This window comes from Bombus pascuorum, chromosome 2 (assembly GCF_905332965.1).
Source record: "Bombus pascuorum chromosome 2, iyBomPasc1.1, whole genome shotgun sequence".
Taxonomy (NCBI): domain Eukaryota; kingdom Metazoa; phylum Arthropoda; class Insecta; order Hymenoptera; family Apidae; genus Bombus; species Bombus pascuorum.
In genome coordinates this window covers 13,047,810-13,066,755 of record NC_083489.1, presented here as the reverse complement: position 1 = coordinate 13,066,755, position 18,946 = coordinate 13,047,810, and the positions used below count along the sequence as shown (strand labels likewise).

Genomic DNA, 18,946 nt, shown 5'->3' with positions numbered 1-18,946 from the left:
TCAATATACTACTACCCACCAAACCAACCAAAAACTTTCTAAAATTTACTAAAATAAAATACTTTGATCTTCTTTAACCATTTATCACTTGTTTGAATCAGTATACTACTATCAACCAAACCAACCAACAATTTTTTAAAATTTACTAAAATAAAATACTTTGGTCTTCTTCAAACATTTATCACTTATTTGAATCAGTATACTATTATCCACCAAACCACCCAAAAACTTTCTAAGATTTACTAAAATAAAATACTTTGATCTGCTTTAACCATTTATCACTTGTTTGAATCAATATACTACTATCTACCAAATCAACCAAAAACTTTCTAAGATTTACTAAAATAAAATACTTTGGTCTTCTTTAACCATTTATCACTTGTTTGAATCAATATACTACTATCCACCAAATCAACCGACAATTTTTTTAAATTTACTAAAATAAAATACTTTGGTCTTCTTTAACCATTTATCACTTGTTTGAATCAATATACTACTATCCACCAAATCAACCAACAATTTTTTAAAATTTACTAAAATAAAATACTGTGGTCTTCTTCAAACATTTATCACTTATTTGAGTCAGTATACTACTACCCACCAAACCACCCAAAAACTTTCTAAGATTTACCACAATAAAATACTTTTATCTTCTTTAACCATTTACCACTTGTTTGGATTAACATACTAGTATCCACCAAACCAACCAAAAACTTTCTAAAGTATGCTTACTACTTTACTCTTTACTACAATAAAATACTTTAATCTTCTTTAGCCATTTACCACTTATGTGAATCAATAATCTGCTATCCAGCAAACCAACGAGAAACATTCTAAAATACGCTTCGTCTCTTTTTTAGAATCCATTTTTAGAATCCATCATATTTTGCGGAATATCCCCTGAGAAGTATCCAACATCCCGAAAATGAAACAAAGCAACGGAAGATCCATGGAGCACGTGGTTGTAAGTTTGACAGTATCATGTATGAATCGATCAACATCTATTTACGTCCGGCACGTCGTAGAGAACGTGACCAGGTTATAACTGTCGTGGGACCAGTCCGCAACGTGACTCTATCTAATCTAAAGGATATTTTCTGCGTAACCTACCATTGGAAGAAGGGTGGGAAGGGTGAAACTCGCAGGATCAAGCATCGTGCTTTATATATTCAATTTGCATTTAAATATCCAGCTGCTTGGATCTGTTCTCGGACAAGAGGGAACGAGACAGCTCACGTAGCTTGGTTGGACATGAGAACAGAAACTGGGGAGTATCACGCGATTGTTTATACAGTGAGGATGAAAAGCGAGTATACACCATGAAGGCACGAAATTTATTCAAATACTCCTACACATACCGACAGTGACGAACCGAGAGAAAGTTTGAAAGATATTATTTTATTTGATTTTTTATTTTAATTTATTGCAATTACATCGCAGGCTTTCATGCATTTTTATATCTTTATAGATACAATTACTACAGATACTGTATAATTAATGCTCCATTTTAGGTAACAATATTATAACATGAAATTAAGTATTTTAGAAGAAGAATCCTTGTTGTTTCATCTTTGTTAATCTCTGATTTATATACTACATATTATTTACGTATTATTATTCTATGAAATTATGCGAACGGCTTTATTTCTATCTCAAATTCAATTTACACATGAGAAGAAAAGATCTTTGCACTTGACGACGAGCCAGCTTCCTTCGCGTGAAAGTTAATGTTATGTATTTTTACGCACCGATGTACCCAACCTAAATAATTATTCAACAACATACCTAAATTAACGATGACCTTGATTTTGAACGATTTCAAGAATAGTCGCCTCGTTGCAAAATTTCCCTCCACTGTTTCGATCTTCCGAATATGAAGCGACCATCATAGATCTAAACTACTACCATCGTACATTTGTGCACACAGGCAGAAACTCGCGTATAACCTGCCAAAGGATTAACTTCACCACTAGAAAAATGAAATTCATAGCGGTCTCTAAAAGATCAAAGGTGGCCTCCGTGATCGCATTAATTTATTACTGGAAAGTTGTAATCGAGAATTCGATTGCACCGGATGTGGTCGATGTACGAACGACGAAGAAGGAAAATGCGATTAGAACGAAATAAAAAGGTGTTGCTTCGAGCGAGAAATTTGGACCAGAAAAGAGGGTAGTATCGGATGAATGGATTTTGAGGGTGAAAGCTTTTCGATGGCGAAACGGATCCACTTGCGAAATATATCGCGACACAGCGTCTCTTTTTCCAGGATTAACTCCGCTTGCTAATTTTAGAAAGCGAGCAGCTTACTACGTAGATGAAAATACCTGACGCGTCGAAGCAGACCGCCGGATGTGGCTGGGATAATTTTACTGTCGTCATCGTGCAGCGCTGATGAATTTCCGGTTTAATGGTCCCGTAAACCTGCTCGAGTCTCGTAGGTACTCTCACCGCTATGAATTGTCTCTTAACGTCTCGGCAGATACTCGAGAAAACGTGAGCGCGAATTTCTATTTGAATTTCGTCGGAGATAATTCAAACAGAGAATCGTCGAGTCTCCTGAATTCTGTGAATTTTTACGATCGTTTCATTGGCACACGCTTAAAGCTCTTTACGCTAGGAAGAACTGCTACGATAAATTGGACAGACATGCAACGTATAAATAAACTTTATCACGCCATTACTTATCATTAGCCCTGTGTAAACATTTGTATTTAAATCTGGCTTGGTAGAATTACAAACAAAGAATGAAATATTGTGATAAATTGTAATTGGAGGTATCGTTTTTTATAATAATTTTAATTGGCTGAAACGTAGATGCAAGTTTATACTGTACTTTGTTTTAATGAAACAATCAAATACAGGTAATCGATTTGTTTGCAAATAAAGTAATACGCGTAATTAATGAATGTAGTTCTCTTAATGAATTTGTTCATTCAATCGAATATCTAAATTCTTGTTCGCTGTTTGTTAAAGTACACGTGACACGAGCTTTCATCTCAGAAATGAAATCTTCTTTTTAGAACAACTGGACTTTTTCAGACGTTAGTGTCCTCCGATTATGATAAATTCTGAAATGTAATTTTTTTAATTACCTGAGTGACCTATGTACAACATTCGTGAACATCAAATCGACAAGCATCGTCCGATGTTACACCATCGATCGAGGGAAACGAGAAGAATCGTATGTTACAATTTAATGAATAACAAAGACACGATAAAGAAGATATTTTCAATCTCGGCTTAAATAAATTTTTATTCCCACTGAGAGTTTTGTAGCTGGTAGGTTTATCTGCTATGTTTATGTTGAAAACGTCGTGTTAAACCGTGGAATGGAAAATTCGCGGGTACACGGTAGGATTTTTAATCCCACGAGACCGTGTCAAACGCGCAAGCCATTTTATTCGAATCGGTACTCGCCATTTTGTTTCACGTTCTCTCCGATTAATTTGAATTTCAGCCAATTTATCTTTCGGTCCGAAACGAAACGCAACGCCCTGACAAATAATTCACGATCGACCGTGTGATTGCCTTTCTCGTAATCTCCGTACGGTTTAAATATCGATTCCATTTTTATAGATTATTGCATTTGCCAAATGTTTTATCTCGGATTATGCGCCACCCTCGATTTATGCCGCCGTCCCGAGGAATAACACAAATTGTAAAGGTTTAATCGTCGATGTTAATCTCCTACTCGAACGATACGAATTCTTGATAAGCGACTCGTCTGCGACCAATCGCCTAAACCAATTCATCGCTTGCCATCGCAGCAAAATCTTTGAAATTCCCTGTATAATCTCGTGGAAACTTTAGTTACGATTATATATTCTTGATATTAAGGCGTTGCTTCAACTAAGAAAATTTCCTTGCCACTTCCTAAGATCAAGCTTTTTACTATTTTCCATTTCTAGTTCTGTTTGAACTTTATGCTAAATTCTTCCTCGAAGCATTAAAAATCTCGTCGTTTCTTAAAACAATAAAATTGGCATAAAAATTGGAGAAATAATGAAAAAGCTGTTGTTAATATACATGTAATTTCCCATTTCAATTTTACACTTTCTATAAAACATTGAAACTCTTCTCGTTCCTTACGACGGGCTAAACCAAAATTGGAACATAAGGATTCGACAAAACTATAGAATACAAATCCCACGATCTCTCGTGTCTACTTACACCAAACATTTTCTCCAAACGATACAAATCTGTCTATTGCCTCAAAACACCTACAAGACCAACAATCGTCTAAAAGAAGAAAGAACAATTCAAGAACCAATCTCGTATCAAACTCGACACACTCCGCTTGTTCACCGCAAATACGATCCAATCAACGCGTTTGCGACCAAATTCGTGCGAAAATTCCTCCAACTTCGAGTTAACCGTTTCGATCTCTGAACAGCTGAAATCTCAAATTTATCCTCGCTCGCAAGATCAATCTGCAGCTGACGAGATTGTACGTGAGTTTCACAGATTCGCAGCTTCTCTCGGCGCGTGTGAACAGGCGATTGTGGCCATAGACATCGGTCCTGGACGAAGCCGTGGAACCGCGTTAGATCGCAACCACACGGCGAGTCTCGATTCGACGGCGCGCAAATCTGCACAGGAGCGTCGCGAGCGTGTGTCGAGCGGTCAGCCGGTTAGTCGCTGGCGCGGCGGACCGTGAAATTATCCTGCGAACCCCGGAATCCCGGCACCCCATACCCTGGCTGCCACGTTCCCTGTCGAAACTCCCTCTCGACTCGAGACCAGGAGAAACCGACCAACCCTGCCGCGCTTTTATCCCATGCCGGAACGATTACAACGATCGGTCGCGGCGATACGCGCTCGCGCCACCATACTTTTGCTCTAACCGCCTATGATCGGGTAATTATACGAGCGCCGCGTGCGCGGTGTCCGGCAAATTGTGATGCAAATGACGCAAGGGGGTGGGTCACGCTACGCTGAGTATGTAATATCGAACAAAGGGGTAGATTTATTGGATGTTGATAAAATGTTTTACTCGGTGCTGTCATTGACGAGATACGGGGTACACTCGACGTTCGATGATCTTTCGTGTCCCATGTTTTCACAGTTACTCAGGAATTTTCCTTTTTCATTTTTGTGTCATATACGAAGTTATATACGTTACGTATAGTAATTAACGCACCTAGTAGTTGATAATATTCTTTACCATTTACACTGCGAATTTTATTTGAATTTCGTTAGCAGCAGTTCCGAACGCTTTTAAGTGTTTTATTGGAAATTTACTTGAACTAAAAAATAAGACAATTTAAATAAATGAAGGAAGAAACAAATTCGCTTAACTACCAGTTTTATTCACGCTATTGTTGTATTTTGTAATTTTTAAGTGTATGATATATCTTGAAACAATTTCCAGGATGCAATCCTGCTTTTCTTTCGCACGTTTCAGAAAAAAAGGTCGGAATGAAAAGAATGTCGATTGGGACTCGATAAAGGAGATCCTGAGATAGAAACTGATGTTACACTTGATATAGGAGTGCAAAGGGTTAATATTTTAACTTCATCTTCGGTTTAATAGTAACTTTTGGAGATATGAAACAGATTCTGATCTTCTCCGGATTATATCTGTTGAGGTTATTAGATGTATGTGAATACAAAGGAACGCGTGGATAAATTGTAAGGTAGAAGATATATGTTAAATACTAAAGTATAAATACAAATCGGAATATAATTGAGCTGATCCAGATCCGCACGCTAGCAGTGTTACCCTATGACTGAAAACCCTGAACCCAACGTCGCCTATCTACTGTTTATGGTTTGCCTTCGACCCAGTCTTTTGTCTATACGCTGTCGATGGCTTCAGTGCTTGAGAAAACTAAAGACCAGATGTAGAGTTTTCTTAGAAGTTTTCTTTTTTCTTTTATTTACGTTTATTTTACAATCAATTCTCGTTAGAGAATTTTAAGTAAATTTATCTGATATGGTATTATGACATGATTAATAAGTGTTTATAGTATGTTTGATTCTATTCGAATCTAGTGCTTAGGTCTAAGGTGTAATGTCTTCTTAGCCTGCGGATCTGTTCCGACGTGTCGAGTAGTTGAGTAATTAGAGGGTTTTGGTGGTTGTTAACTCTTGTGCTATGTCTATTGCTGAATTTGAATAATTCTTCTTTGACTGTGGGTATCTTGAGGTCGTGATGTATCGTTTCGTTGGTGACGTACCAAGGTCCATCTATTAGGGATCTTAAGATTCTCGATTGGAATCGTTGAAGAATTTCTATGTTGGAATTACTCGCTGTTCCCCATAGTTGGATCCCATAGATCCAAACAGATTTTAATATGGCTTTATATAGCATTATTTTACTCTGCACGTTTAAGTTGGAGCGTCTGCCAATGAGCCAGTAGAACACATATCTACTTATCGTTTGTGGACGACGCGCATGCAAACCGTTGGGAATTATGCGTGTAAATTCACGTACAAGGAGTGAGCATCGTGACAGAAAGCAATAAGGATTCGCTATAACATAGAGGTCGATTTCTGAAAATTAGGATCAGAGATCCGGCGAGTGTACCCTCGTGTTAAGCTACCTGGCTACGTGGGACGTTCGAGTAATTTTAATGCTAATGTAGATCATTTGTTTACGGATGCTCGTTCTGATACGAGAGCACATTGCGATGCATCAGGTCGATCGCTGATATTTACTTGCCTCGCAAACGTTCTTGCACGGCAGACGTTATCAGTTATGATTCGGTCGCATTAGTAAACGCGCGGTGTAATGTTGGTAATTGATGAGCCGCTATATCCATCGCTGTAACGCGGAAATGACGCACGTCCGCGGATAAATTGAATTGTCCGAATAGTTGGAATTATAGAATATATGATAGAACTAGCCTGATTTCCAATTGATTTATAGGTCTATATACATCGATGGCTGAATTTGCTTTGATTTTTCGCTTGCTTTTTATGATACTCTTAGCCGATTTTTATAAAATTAAAGTATAAATAAGTATTCTTTCGCCATTTGACTTCTGCTCGCCAAATCGTTCGATCTCGTTCACCCTGAACAAGCTCCTTTGGTGTAAATATAATTGAACAGATTGTTGGATGACTGACGTTATCAGATGAGCGAGTGGTGTTCTCGTTCTCGTTCTATGTTCTTGTTCGTTTGACCTAAACGCACGTTCAGAATTCCGTGAGTCTCTCGACAAGGATTTGAACACACGTATAGATACACGATTTAGCAGACAGCATTGAAAATGTCACACCCCGAGAAGCAGTAATAGAGTGGACAAAACATCCTGCATGCCACAGCTATCGAAACAATAACCAGATAGTAACGGAATAGTCACCTTTGATTTACACCCGACGATAACCCCTTCAGAGGGACCAAACCTTAGTATAAGAACCCTGACAAATCAGCACTCAACACCTTTTTTGTTACAATACTCTGAACCGTCACTTTTTTGGATTCGTATAAGGTGATATTGAGTGTAGTGCGTTAAATAATCACTCGGTTATTTTGGTCAACAATACATTTATTAACAAGTGTCTTCTTTTGATCGCGTCTCGTATCGCTCTCAGTTTCGCTAGTCAATCTCACTGCGAGGTTACAACTCGACTTTATCGCTTCCTGGTTCAAACTTAACTGTCCATCAGATTCGATTCTTTTCTTTTTGTCACCCTTCGATATCCACGCGTTTGTTAGGCGTCCGCGACCGTTGCCACGCACGCCTTTGTCACGTAAAATAAAAAAAAGAAAAATCGAAGATGAAAATAAAAAATGAAAATAAAAAAGAGAGAATTTATTTCTTGACACTTGGTTTACACTAACTACAATTTACTTCTGAACTCCAGTCGTGACTTTCCAAGACTGAAGCTCTTACAATTTAACTTTCGATCGGATCTGTTTCTTTTTCTTTTGTCACCCCTCAATATCCCCACTATCCACGCGTTTGTTAGGAGACACGCCTTCTTCTCGAACATTCGGCAGAAGGACCCTCGGGATATTGATGGCTCATTAGGCACTTCGAGTGCCGCCACACGGACAATAAATTTGGCTATATCTAAAATTCGATTCTTTACCTTATTCGTGCAACGTTCGAACTGCGAGGAGATTACCGGTGATCTGTCAATTTCGTGATTTCTTGCGTTTCCTGCGTGACATTCTCGTAACACTGGCGCGAAAGTGCAACGAATAGCACGATCGATGCCAAGTAACCAAAAGCATGACATCCATCAGTCATCGCATCGTGGAAGCTTAAAATCTAAAATTAGAAACTGCCAATGTTTGCCATGACAAAAACAACAGCATAGCAATATTTTTTCCTAGCCACTGTATATGCCATTCGTCAGTTGAAAAACGGTACGAGATCAAACCACTACTCAACAAAGAGCTTCTCGCCCAGTCACGTGTTCGTTTCCCATTAAACGAACTTTCCGTACAGATCGTAAAGCCATTAGACCGATTCGTTGTTCAGGTTCGATGGAGTTCGATCCGCCGTATGTATATAGTCGCGGTATACAATTGCGGATGGCCAACTGCTGCTGACCATTTCTGTACCGCGTACCGTGTTCATTCGAGCCCACAGCCGCGAACACAGAAACCGTGAAGTCGTAAAGCTTGGTCGAATGCGGCTTGGTCTTCCTCGGTCCGCACACAGACATAGAGAACAGACCAAGCAACCTGCCATAAAATTAAGGCGCGTGTATATTTCGAGCTGTTGCGGACATTCTCGTTTCCATGACACGGACACATACGCGCCGCTTTAACTATGGTCCTCTGATGATTCTTTGTTTCATGACACAAGTCCGCAAAACTAAAGAGAACAGATGGAGGACTTGATTAGTTGGCCGCGAAAATTCATTTACGAGGGTTCCTTTCGTGTGCTGTTCGTGTTGTTTCTAGTCGAAACGATTATTATTTATTTTTATTCTGATTTTTAAACGTTTAAACGAGTGCGTTTTGTAAGTGGAGACTATTGGACGTTGTTTGGTTCCTTTTGGATTTCTTTAGAATTTAAACGCTGTCTTTCTTGTTTCAGATACGTGGCTCGTGAAAATGGAAAACGTGTCTCGGTCCTTGCTGACTCGACGAGAAACAAGTAAGCAGGATTTAATATTCTCATTGATTTCGTAGAAATCTTGTCTCACCGCGATTTGTTCTACGCTTCGTTATAGCGTTATTAACGTAAAATATAAGGCAATTTCTATGAATTCGAGGCCAGCGATGTGTGATAAATGCTATTGTAATTTCTCGTGGAAAAATTTAACCGATTAATCTTCCGCTTTGATACTAGGAAATTAAAGTTAACGTGAAAAAATAACTAAAGTGACTTTTATGATGGTAGATACTATCTTTTTATGTACCGTACACGAATACGTCATGCAAACATTGTATATGTGTATATTCGTCCATTTCGTTATACTACTAATCTTCATGCTTTCATTATTGATTATTGATATTTTGATATCGCACAATGGATTTAAAAAGCCAGGGTAGCAATGGAATTTATTCACATAGTTAACAAATAATTCAATTTAAAATAACGAGGGTGTTGAACTGATGTAAAAGGCAAATATTAAAAACAAGGAACCTTAACTCTTTCATCTTCCAAAATTATAATTTCCACTAAAAGGTGCAGTAAATTAAATGGAAATAATATAATGTAAAATAAAGAGAAATTATCTTCTGTCTAACTGAAATCATAAACAAAGAACACTTTTATTTCCAACAACTCTACAATATATCAGAAAGTATATATAATAATAATAATAAAGTATTAAATAATATAAATAATATATAATAATAGTAATAATAATAATGATACAATATATCAGTTAAAAGTGAAACGAATTCTAGAATTTAAAATTTAGAGCATTTCCAACGTCACAACTACAAAACATTTAAAAGTTAATCAAAATGTTCAAAGGTAAATACGAATTTTCAAACTCCAACGAATTAATCTCTTAGAATTTAGAACAACTCGCGTACACACAATGCACTGCCATGATTACTTTGGGATGCGATGATACGATACGCGATATTAATCCGATAATTCAATATCGTACACACAGGCGATAGAACGATAAGCAACAGCAGGTAGTGGGAAAGACAGCGAAACGTGTGTTGCGATACGACCAATTGGATGCGGCTAATGGGCCAATTGCAACCGCGATCCACCGATCAGTGAATGATGTTTCGAAACTTGATTATAAAGCTTGCTAGAGACCGTACACGTTCCTAACATCCATCATCGTACTCGAAACGAGATTCATCGCGATACCATCGCGAGGGTAAAGTCGTAAAACAGGGTGAGACCAGCAGGTTATTTCGGTGAACGATATTTGCCAATGAAAATGCGGTTAATTAAATGACACGCGATAAGAGCAACGAAATAATATTTCCTGGCGTTTTCTCCAGCTTCGTTCGAGGCACAGATGTTTAACGCTAAAATCCAAACTAAACTACAAACTAAATACAAACTGAAATATTTTTTTTTTATTTTGTAGACTATTTACAATTAATTCTCATACAGAATTTTAAGTAATTTGTATTTTGACGTGGTACTGTAACTTGGATTATAAGAGTTTATAATATGTTTGATTCTAGTTGAATCTAATGCTTCAATCTAAAGGGGAACTGAAATATAACGTTAAAATGTTGTAACAATCTGTATCCGTCGAATGTTATTCATTACGTTGGTCGACTGCATAAATCGAAATGCACATTACAAACATTAATTTCTTTTAATTTATCTTCGTATTTGTTTCCGCAAATATCTTCGTACGATAAATAAACGCGCGATAGTAAGCGATTTATTTTGCAAGAGATAGAATATTAATTACGTGGCAGAGTAACGAGATTGGTTGGCTTAATTATAAGAGGAAGAAAGAATCAGAGAAACGCAATATAAAATGGTTTACGGTTAAAGTAAGCCCGGGAAGCGATGAATAAAAACCAGCGGTGTTCTCGACTTTGACGGATGGTCTATACAAATCGGTTATAAGTACACGATACAGACATACTGCCAGTGACATTAATCTTGAAAAGGTAATTTATAATCTTACAATTTAATTCCATTACGATACACCTAAGTACATATAACAGAATTTCTTTAATAAATTCCAACAGAACCATATTTTTCAACGGGATAATTAGATTTTCTTTCCTGCAAACACCAAACAGTATTTTCCAAAGCACCGTAACACCGTACGAAACCTCCACCTACAGCCATATCATCGTTCATTTAATAAACTTCACAAGCGAATTCTATCTTCCAACGTAACAATTTTATTTATCTTGGAATAACTATTTCGCAAATAACGTTGCTAAAACATCCTAACGAAACTCGGTTCTACAATTCAAATTATCAGCAACTCGTTCCACGCGGCGCCATTAACGAAACGAACAGAAAAAAAAAAAAAGAGAAAAAGGAAGAAGAAAAATGGGACGCGTGATCGAAGCTTGGTTAAACAGAAAACGGTGGAAAAAGAGAGTCGAAGCGGAATCGGAGCCGGGTTCGCTATTACGCTACATTGTTCCCACCGGATACGAGGCTCGTACGAGTGGTACGCACACACGAGTGGTAAAGCGTGGGTGCGTGAGCGTGCACCATCCATGTACATAATACATACATAGATAAATATAACGATGATGTAGGTGTGCGTACACACGCGTTCATTAATCTGAGAACAGTTCATTGGAAAATGATCGTGCCGCGCTGTTTATACGGCACCGTCGTATTATGCCGCGCCTGCGATTAATCGCGGCTCACCGCCCTCCACTAGGGGCGAAATATCGTAAGAGCGTGACCTTCCCCGTGGTTTCCGGAAAATGGCCTGCCACTATTCGCCGCCCAATGGATACGCTTATCGATGCAACGCCGACGTGATGGATCGGTTTCGAGTAATCTGCAATCTTTTCTCCGCCGCGCCGCCCACGGTTCAAGACTTTTTTCCAACTATTCGATTGGTATGTCGTCTGGCAAATAATACAGCGTTTTTTTCGAAAATTCAATTTACTAAGATAAAATCTTTCAAATGGATCGCACGACGTACAAATGATCGGTAAGTTTTCACTTTCTTCGAACTGTGCAAACGAGATGATTATTTATATTGCAAGGTGCAGAATCCTATAACGCGTGAGGTTTTAGTAACTTTGATGTAAATCTTCGTTGTTAGATTTGTTAAATAATAATTACACTACAACGGAAAGAAAATATTGCTGGTAGTGAGACGTTAAAGCAAAGAATGTCAATAACTGAACGCTACGGCATAGATAAAAAAGTGAATAAACCCGTACACACTGACACATAGCACAGAGATATTCGATATATGTCAACGTGAAATAATCGAATCGCAGCGAAACCGTGCAGAAACATATTCACCAACCACGATCGACCTATTTGATGAATACTAACGAGAGCTAAAACGCACCAACGGAAGATAAATATTAACGAAACTCGGCTAAAAACCGAACGTGTTCACACATAATGTAAAACAACGTGAAATAATTCCATTGCAAAGCTACCTTAATATATTCGTCTAACGTATTCATAAACACACATATATTCGTAATATATTCAAAGAGTAAATGACAAGCTCACCCTTTCTTTCTTCTTTTATTCAACGATCATTTGGAAGGGAAAAACACTGAAAAATGAATAGACTACGTTAAATTAAGGAACGACTTTGTACCTTGTTCTGTATTACAAAGGATTATTTTGAACGAATACTATCGAAGAAAATCGACTATACTAAATTACTAAACTACAAATTATATTATTTTTTTTTTTTACAAATGAAACGTTCGTTATATTAGATAATAGCATTTGCGAGATAAAAACCGGTACGCTAATTATATGCAAGCCAGTTCGACAAACGCGCAGTTACAGTTATCGGCGAGGCTATTGTTTAACGCGCAATTTCAACCGGGCTACACGGTGATTTATCACGCGGGAATAAATTACTTGGCGCCAAAGGCCTGGAATCGGCCGTCACACACGCCTCACGCGTTTTGTTCCTCGCTCGGCACCGCCGAGTATCGACCGATCCCGTTGCTTTATCGCCCGTACCCACCTGTCGATGGAAAATCGATGTCCTCCTGAATAATTTCATAACCTTTTCACGCCTCTGCGCGTTATAATGGCCGAAATAACATATTACGACGCGAACGGACAAGCACGATGAACAATGCCGGCGTGACGCGCCTCAAAATTCAACGAAAATTTCCAAATTAGTATTCACGAGATCACTTGAGTTAGTAGCGTTGAAGGTAATTATGCAGTTGCGAAATTAAAGTGTAGTATCATCGTAGAGAACATAATTACGAATTATAAATATGATGGTATTTGTATTTTTCCGGCAATATTCAAATGTTCACCTCTATTTTCACCCCCCTCGCACGAGAGTCTGTTTAAGCATTTTACAAAATTATAATAATTGATCTACAGTTGTGATACAACGGACATTGCTTTAGTTTTATGATACTATTATATGCTATAATATGATATAATAAAATATGATAAAAAAGCTACTGTTTTCCTCTGGTAGTTCTTTTTCAAGAATATTTTTTTTAACGTTGTGCATATTTTGCGTATGAAAATGTACACTACATATACCTACTTTTGCTGAGTTTAACATAGCATTTGGTCGAATAAATTCTTCGATACAACGAAGTTCGTAATTATTTTCTCTGACGCACCAGGATACAACTTTTTACATGGAGTACGAACGAAAGTATGCTCTATTTTGCAATTAAAACATCGAAACATATTCACCAGAGGTAAATTGAAAATTGTGGTATTTTGCTTAATAAACTACGAAATAATCACGCGTGTCCAACGCATGAACAAGAAAATATACGCGCCGATATCTATCACGTCTCTCATAATGATTGTTTATAGTTTATTAGCGTCCACGTGGATATGCGTATCCATCTGAATATTCCATGCACACTGCTGACAATTTAATTTGCGTAACTATATTTAATTAGCGGAACAAAAATCCATACATATTCCAAACGAATAACAAAAAATTGTTACAAAGCTCTATGAAAGTATTACTTGCTTGAGAAGTATTTACTAGACAAATGATTTTTTGAAATAAATCTACGTACCTGATAGGTGATAGTAAGTCATGCAAATTATACGCTAAATATTACATATATTCGATAAAACGTTGATTCCATGAAAATACATGGCGTCTCGTATTTTCTTCAATTTCGTCGCGAATTTTCCTAACAATAATACCTTATGGAATTATTATGGCTATGATAAACGCTTTAGTAAACGTAAACTACGTGGGCAAAAGAATAGAACGACATTTTTTATTTCACGCGTGTCACGTGCTGCAGGTTCGCTGAACACCACCATTGACGTTCTTTATAATAACATCGGCCGTGCTGTTCCCGTCGATCGTGGGGACGTTCGTCGCCTTTCATCCCGATCTATACGATCACCAAAGTGACAAGAGCGTCGCCATTGTCGTTCGCTGTATCGGCTCTTATCACAGCGTGCAGAGGTTAAGAAACTATCGGAGAAGACTGTTTCCTCCCTTCCATCGATCGATTCGTTGGACACGGACGACGACCACAACGATCGCGTGGTCCGCGAGGAAACGAGAAATGTCGTGGAACAGCTCGCAGAAAGAGGAGATGGACAAACATTGGCGAATCGAATAGACAGATAAGATTCTTTGGAAAGTCGAGCGACGCCGCGACGCGACGTCTTCTAGGAATGCGATGTAAAACTGTTGCGACGTGGAACGCGAGTAAGATGATCGAAACGAAGCTTGAAGATTACAGAAGGAAATGATCGTAGTTTGTTTGGAATAAAAAATTGAGATTTTAATATCGCGCGTTAGAAATTTGCTGCTTTTGAACTTAAGTTGCCAAACAGTAATATATTAGGTTGGCAACTAAGTGATTGCGGATTTTGTCATTAGATGGTATTGACAAAATGCGCAATAACTTAGTTGCCAACCCAATAGCAAGAGGAAAAGATAGACGCAGTAGGGAAATACTAAACGCCAAAGAATCCTACATTCGATAACCAATTTCTTCAATGATCAAATGATTAGAGTTTGAACCATAGACCAAACCTTATTCTCATACTTACGTTTCTTTAATTTTTTATTTGTCGAAGTTGGAGCTTTTGGAAAAAGTCTGGAAATTCAAAATTATGAGAAGGAAGAATATAAAATATCGATCACGAGGTCCAATCTCGAAATCACCGATATTTGTTAACTTCTCCAATAACGGAACAATCGAAACTCGAAGCAGACAACGAAACTATACTTTCTCGAAATTTACGATTCAATTTCTTCGAATATTTATCGTTCTTAAAAATTCACCCTCAAATCTGTTATAAAGAAGAAAAATGTTAATACGCTGGCCGTGTATGTTGAAGAAAATCCGTGAAGTTTGAAAGATTTCCAATTACTGAAAGATTTTCTTTCCGCGATTACTTGCTTTTCCGTCTTCTTTTCATCGAGACTTGCGCATTTCTCCGCGCGCGTTACATAGCCAAATGCAATTGAACCGTTTCCATCGTTGATTCGAGATTAGATACGGTCTGCGCATTCTGACTGTTGTATGTCATCGCCAGCTCGTATATGGTAGGAGTAGCGTGACTCAGGCTACTAATTCGCGAAGGAAACCCGGCCACGTTGAGTTACTGTTTGCTTTGCGACTTGCTCTGTCACCGCCGAGCTTTTTTTTAATTCGCGGTAAGAATTTCCGAAATAGACTTTCAAGAATTCGTAGACTTTCCGAAAGTTGCCTAAGCGAAGATTATCTCGACAACGTACAGAATGGACAAATGACCCTAACAAAGCGTTTCTTTCCGAATTAGGACGAATGATCGATCGGTGCTGTGTCAACCCTAAAAACCCAGACGAGATATCAATCTTCCACCACCGATACATGCTTTTCTCGAAATCCTGCTATTCTCGTTTGCTCGACCGAGCTTTTAACACGGCCCATAATAACATTTAACGATATTTTCGCTGGTGAAAAAGCAACAGGGCACACTTTCGTCGGAAAATATTTGTCGAACACGGTCGAATTTCTTCCTCGCACGTTTGTCGCACGCGAACGAGCTGGAACGCGCGATCCTCGTAGATGATGCGCGCGATGTGTACACGCAACGAAGACACAAAGGTATCATCCATCAAGCTGTCTCTGGAATTCGTCCTGCTGCCTGTACCTATACGTGTGTATACGTGTGACTGTGAGTGTACGTACACGTCTATCCACGTTCCATATAACATTCGGTACGTGGTATTCGCGTAACTCGTGTTTCCTCGTGTCCTATGCACACGGGCCGAGGCATCGATCGATCGGCAGGAGGAGATCCTGTCGTTTTGCCCTCCTGTCACCGGTTCTGGATATCGAATCACTGCTGAATAAAGTTGACAAGTCGGCAAGGCGTCCCTTCGTATTGTACGTTCGATGCAATCGCGATTCATGCGAGATGGAAAGAAATTCTTTGGAAATGACAGTGATTTTATATTTGTTCTGTTATAGCAGTGGATCAATTTTGGCCATGAGTTTACTTTCGATCGTTTTTTCTTTTTTTTTTTTTTTTTTTTTTTACAGTGTTATATTCGTTTAGAGGTGGTGGATACGAAGTACACAGTTTGATGGTCGGACGTAGCGTATTTCAAAAAACAGCAACTTTTTTTCGAAGAATTATTTAAGAAGAATTACGATTTTCGAAATACCATTGTTATTCAATTTTATACTCCGTAGCAAATGTAATCTTGTCGAAAAGAAACAAATTTCATGCGCAGAAAAATGAAAAGTTTTTGACGATCTTTCGAATCGTAGGTGCGCGTCTGTCACCAAGATGTTCGATAGGTTTTCTAACTTTTATTCGTTTCACTGGATCTTTTCAATTAATGGTAGGAGTAATCGTTCAATGATAATTGTCTTATCTGCTAAATTTCTACCGAAGAAGTAGCAGCGGTGGCTGTGGTAAATTTTGCCTCAGGGGAAGCACTAATACATTTGTTCGGAAATTCCACGAGTTTCTATTCTATTTCCTTTAACACCCGATAGGAATCCTCTGCACACACGCGACAGACGTGGCAACACCTGCGGAATACTCATGGTATCCCGTCGATATTGACCCTGCTTAATGCGTCGCGTTACACCCAGCAAGCTCTCAGTCGAAATTTGAAATTGTAATATCGAAGCCTTACATCGCGAAATATCATATCGCCCAGTCGGATAAATGATATTCATACCGACCGCATAAATGAATACATTGCCGGCGATGGATTTCATGCAATAATTCCCAATCGTGAAAACGTCTTCTCCTCGTGTATATTAAGCTCTCTTGCTCCTCCAATCTCTATAAAAATCCTCGTGGAACGCACGGAAAAACCTCGAAAATTGTTCGCTAAATATTTGCGAAAATTCTATGTAATAAATCTATAAATAAATTCTATGTAATAAGTCTAAATAATTATGAAATATGCACGAGTAACGATCGTAGAATTTTAGATAAGACATAAGCGAAACATTAATTGATCAATGATTAACGTTTCACGGATGAAACATATTTTTGTAGCTTGTAACTTTTATATTGGGTTGGCAACTAAATTATTGCGGATTTTGTCATTACCACCTAGCGAAAAAATCCGCAATCACTTAGTTGCCAACCCAATATGAACGATATGCGACCAACGATTCAAAGACTTTTAGATTTGCGAATGATTCGTTGTTACTGTGTTATTTATAAATCGTGTCACGTTGTAAGACGAGTTTCATTCGTTTAATGGATATAATGACGATAAAATTTGATAATACGTGTGTAGCATTTATTTAGATCCGAGTAATTCATAGGATCCTTTTCGTTATCTATGATTTTTCATTCAGATAATTGAAATTCTTATGCAAATGTATTTGTAATGATTGAAAATGAGAAACAGTTTGGGAAGAAAAATAGTACTTCATACTGTGTATAAATGTCCAGAAAGATCAGTGAATATTCAATTATTAACAATGTGCAATGTAAATGGTTGGATCTTCGCTTTGGATATTTTCTTTCATATTTTTAAAACGCATACGACTTTTCTATTCCATATTAGAACAGTTGTAAAAATTCTAAATAGAATAAAATAAAACGTTTTTTTTTTCAATCTGCGCAAATATTTCTACAGTCCTTTGCCAAACAATTGCCTGAAAACCATCGAAAAATCCAGTTTCCCCATACACGAGTTTCGTTTCAAACGTTCACACTTCCAGTTCCATTCTAGCCAGCGACAGTTTGACATACTTTTCACTTGGAAAATCCCTCTCCAAATACGATATGTCCACTGGCAAACCCGCCCCGTCTCGTTCTAGGGTTAACTAACAGTCGGACCGGCAGAAAGGAAAAACCATGAACGAGATAGGTTGGAAATCGTTTCATCGGGAACGCGATTTTGCAATCGTAGATAAAGAAAGAAGGCGAGAAAGAGAAATGGCAGGAAGAATGGAAAAGAGGAAGCGAGAGGAACGATGACGGTGGATCGAAGATACGAGGCGGAACGAGACGAGGTCCCGGCGATGAGGCACGTAGAAGAAAACGAACCCCGGCAAAGAAATAGTCGGTGGCTTTTTACTTTCTCCCGCGGGAAAAGAGAGGGTAAAAGGCAAAGCTACGAAAAGCCGGGCTTTATTGCCTACGAGGGCAGGATCCTCGTGCACAGGATAGAAGATTGTTTAGATCCCTAGACCCCGTATCGTGAAGGAAGCTGCGGGGCCTATCTAGTATCGTATACCGCTCTCTCCCCACGGATTATGGTCGTGAAACGTTTCACGTCGTCCATTTTCCTGGCTCGTAACGCGACGCTTATTGTAAACTTGCACGGGATTCTACAAAGTCCTCCGACGGCGTTTTGTCGTACTTAGGGGGATCCTTCCTGAAATGATCTGTCCCGAGATTCCTTCGGCCACGTTTTATCTCCTTTTATGCGGTTACTCCGTCGAATATTAGACGAT

The 18,946-nt window shown here is 38.4% G+C and overlaps 1 protein-coding gene across 1 annotated transcript in view; it reads left to right on the top strand.

The window, feature by feature from the left end:
• Positions 1 to 18,674, top strand: part of LOC132916564 (transcriptional protein SWT1) — a 321,821-nt gene extending 303,147 nt beyond the window's left edge. Inside the window, exon 10 of the mRNA XM_060976666.1 lies at positions 18,588 to 18,674. Within this exon, the coding sequence (XP_060832649.1) occupies positions 18,588 to 18,659 (72 nt within the window). The 3' untranslated portion in view covers positions 18,660 to 18,674. The remainder of the gene's footprint in view (positions 1 to 18,587) is intronic.
• The last annotated feature ends 272 nt before the right edge of the window (positions 18,675 to 18,946 follow it).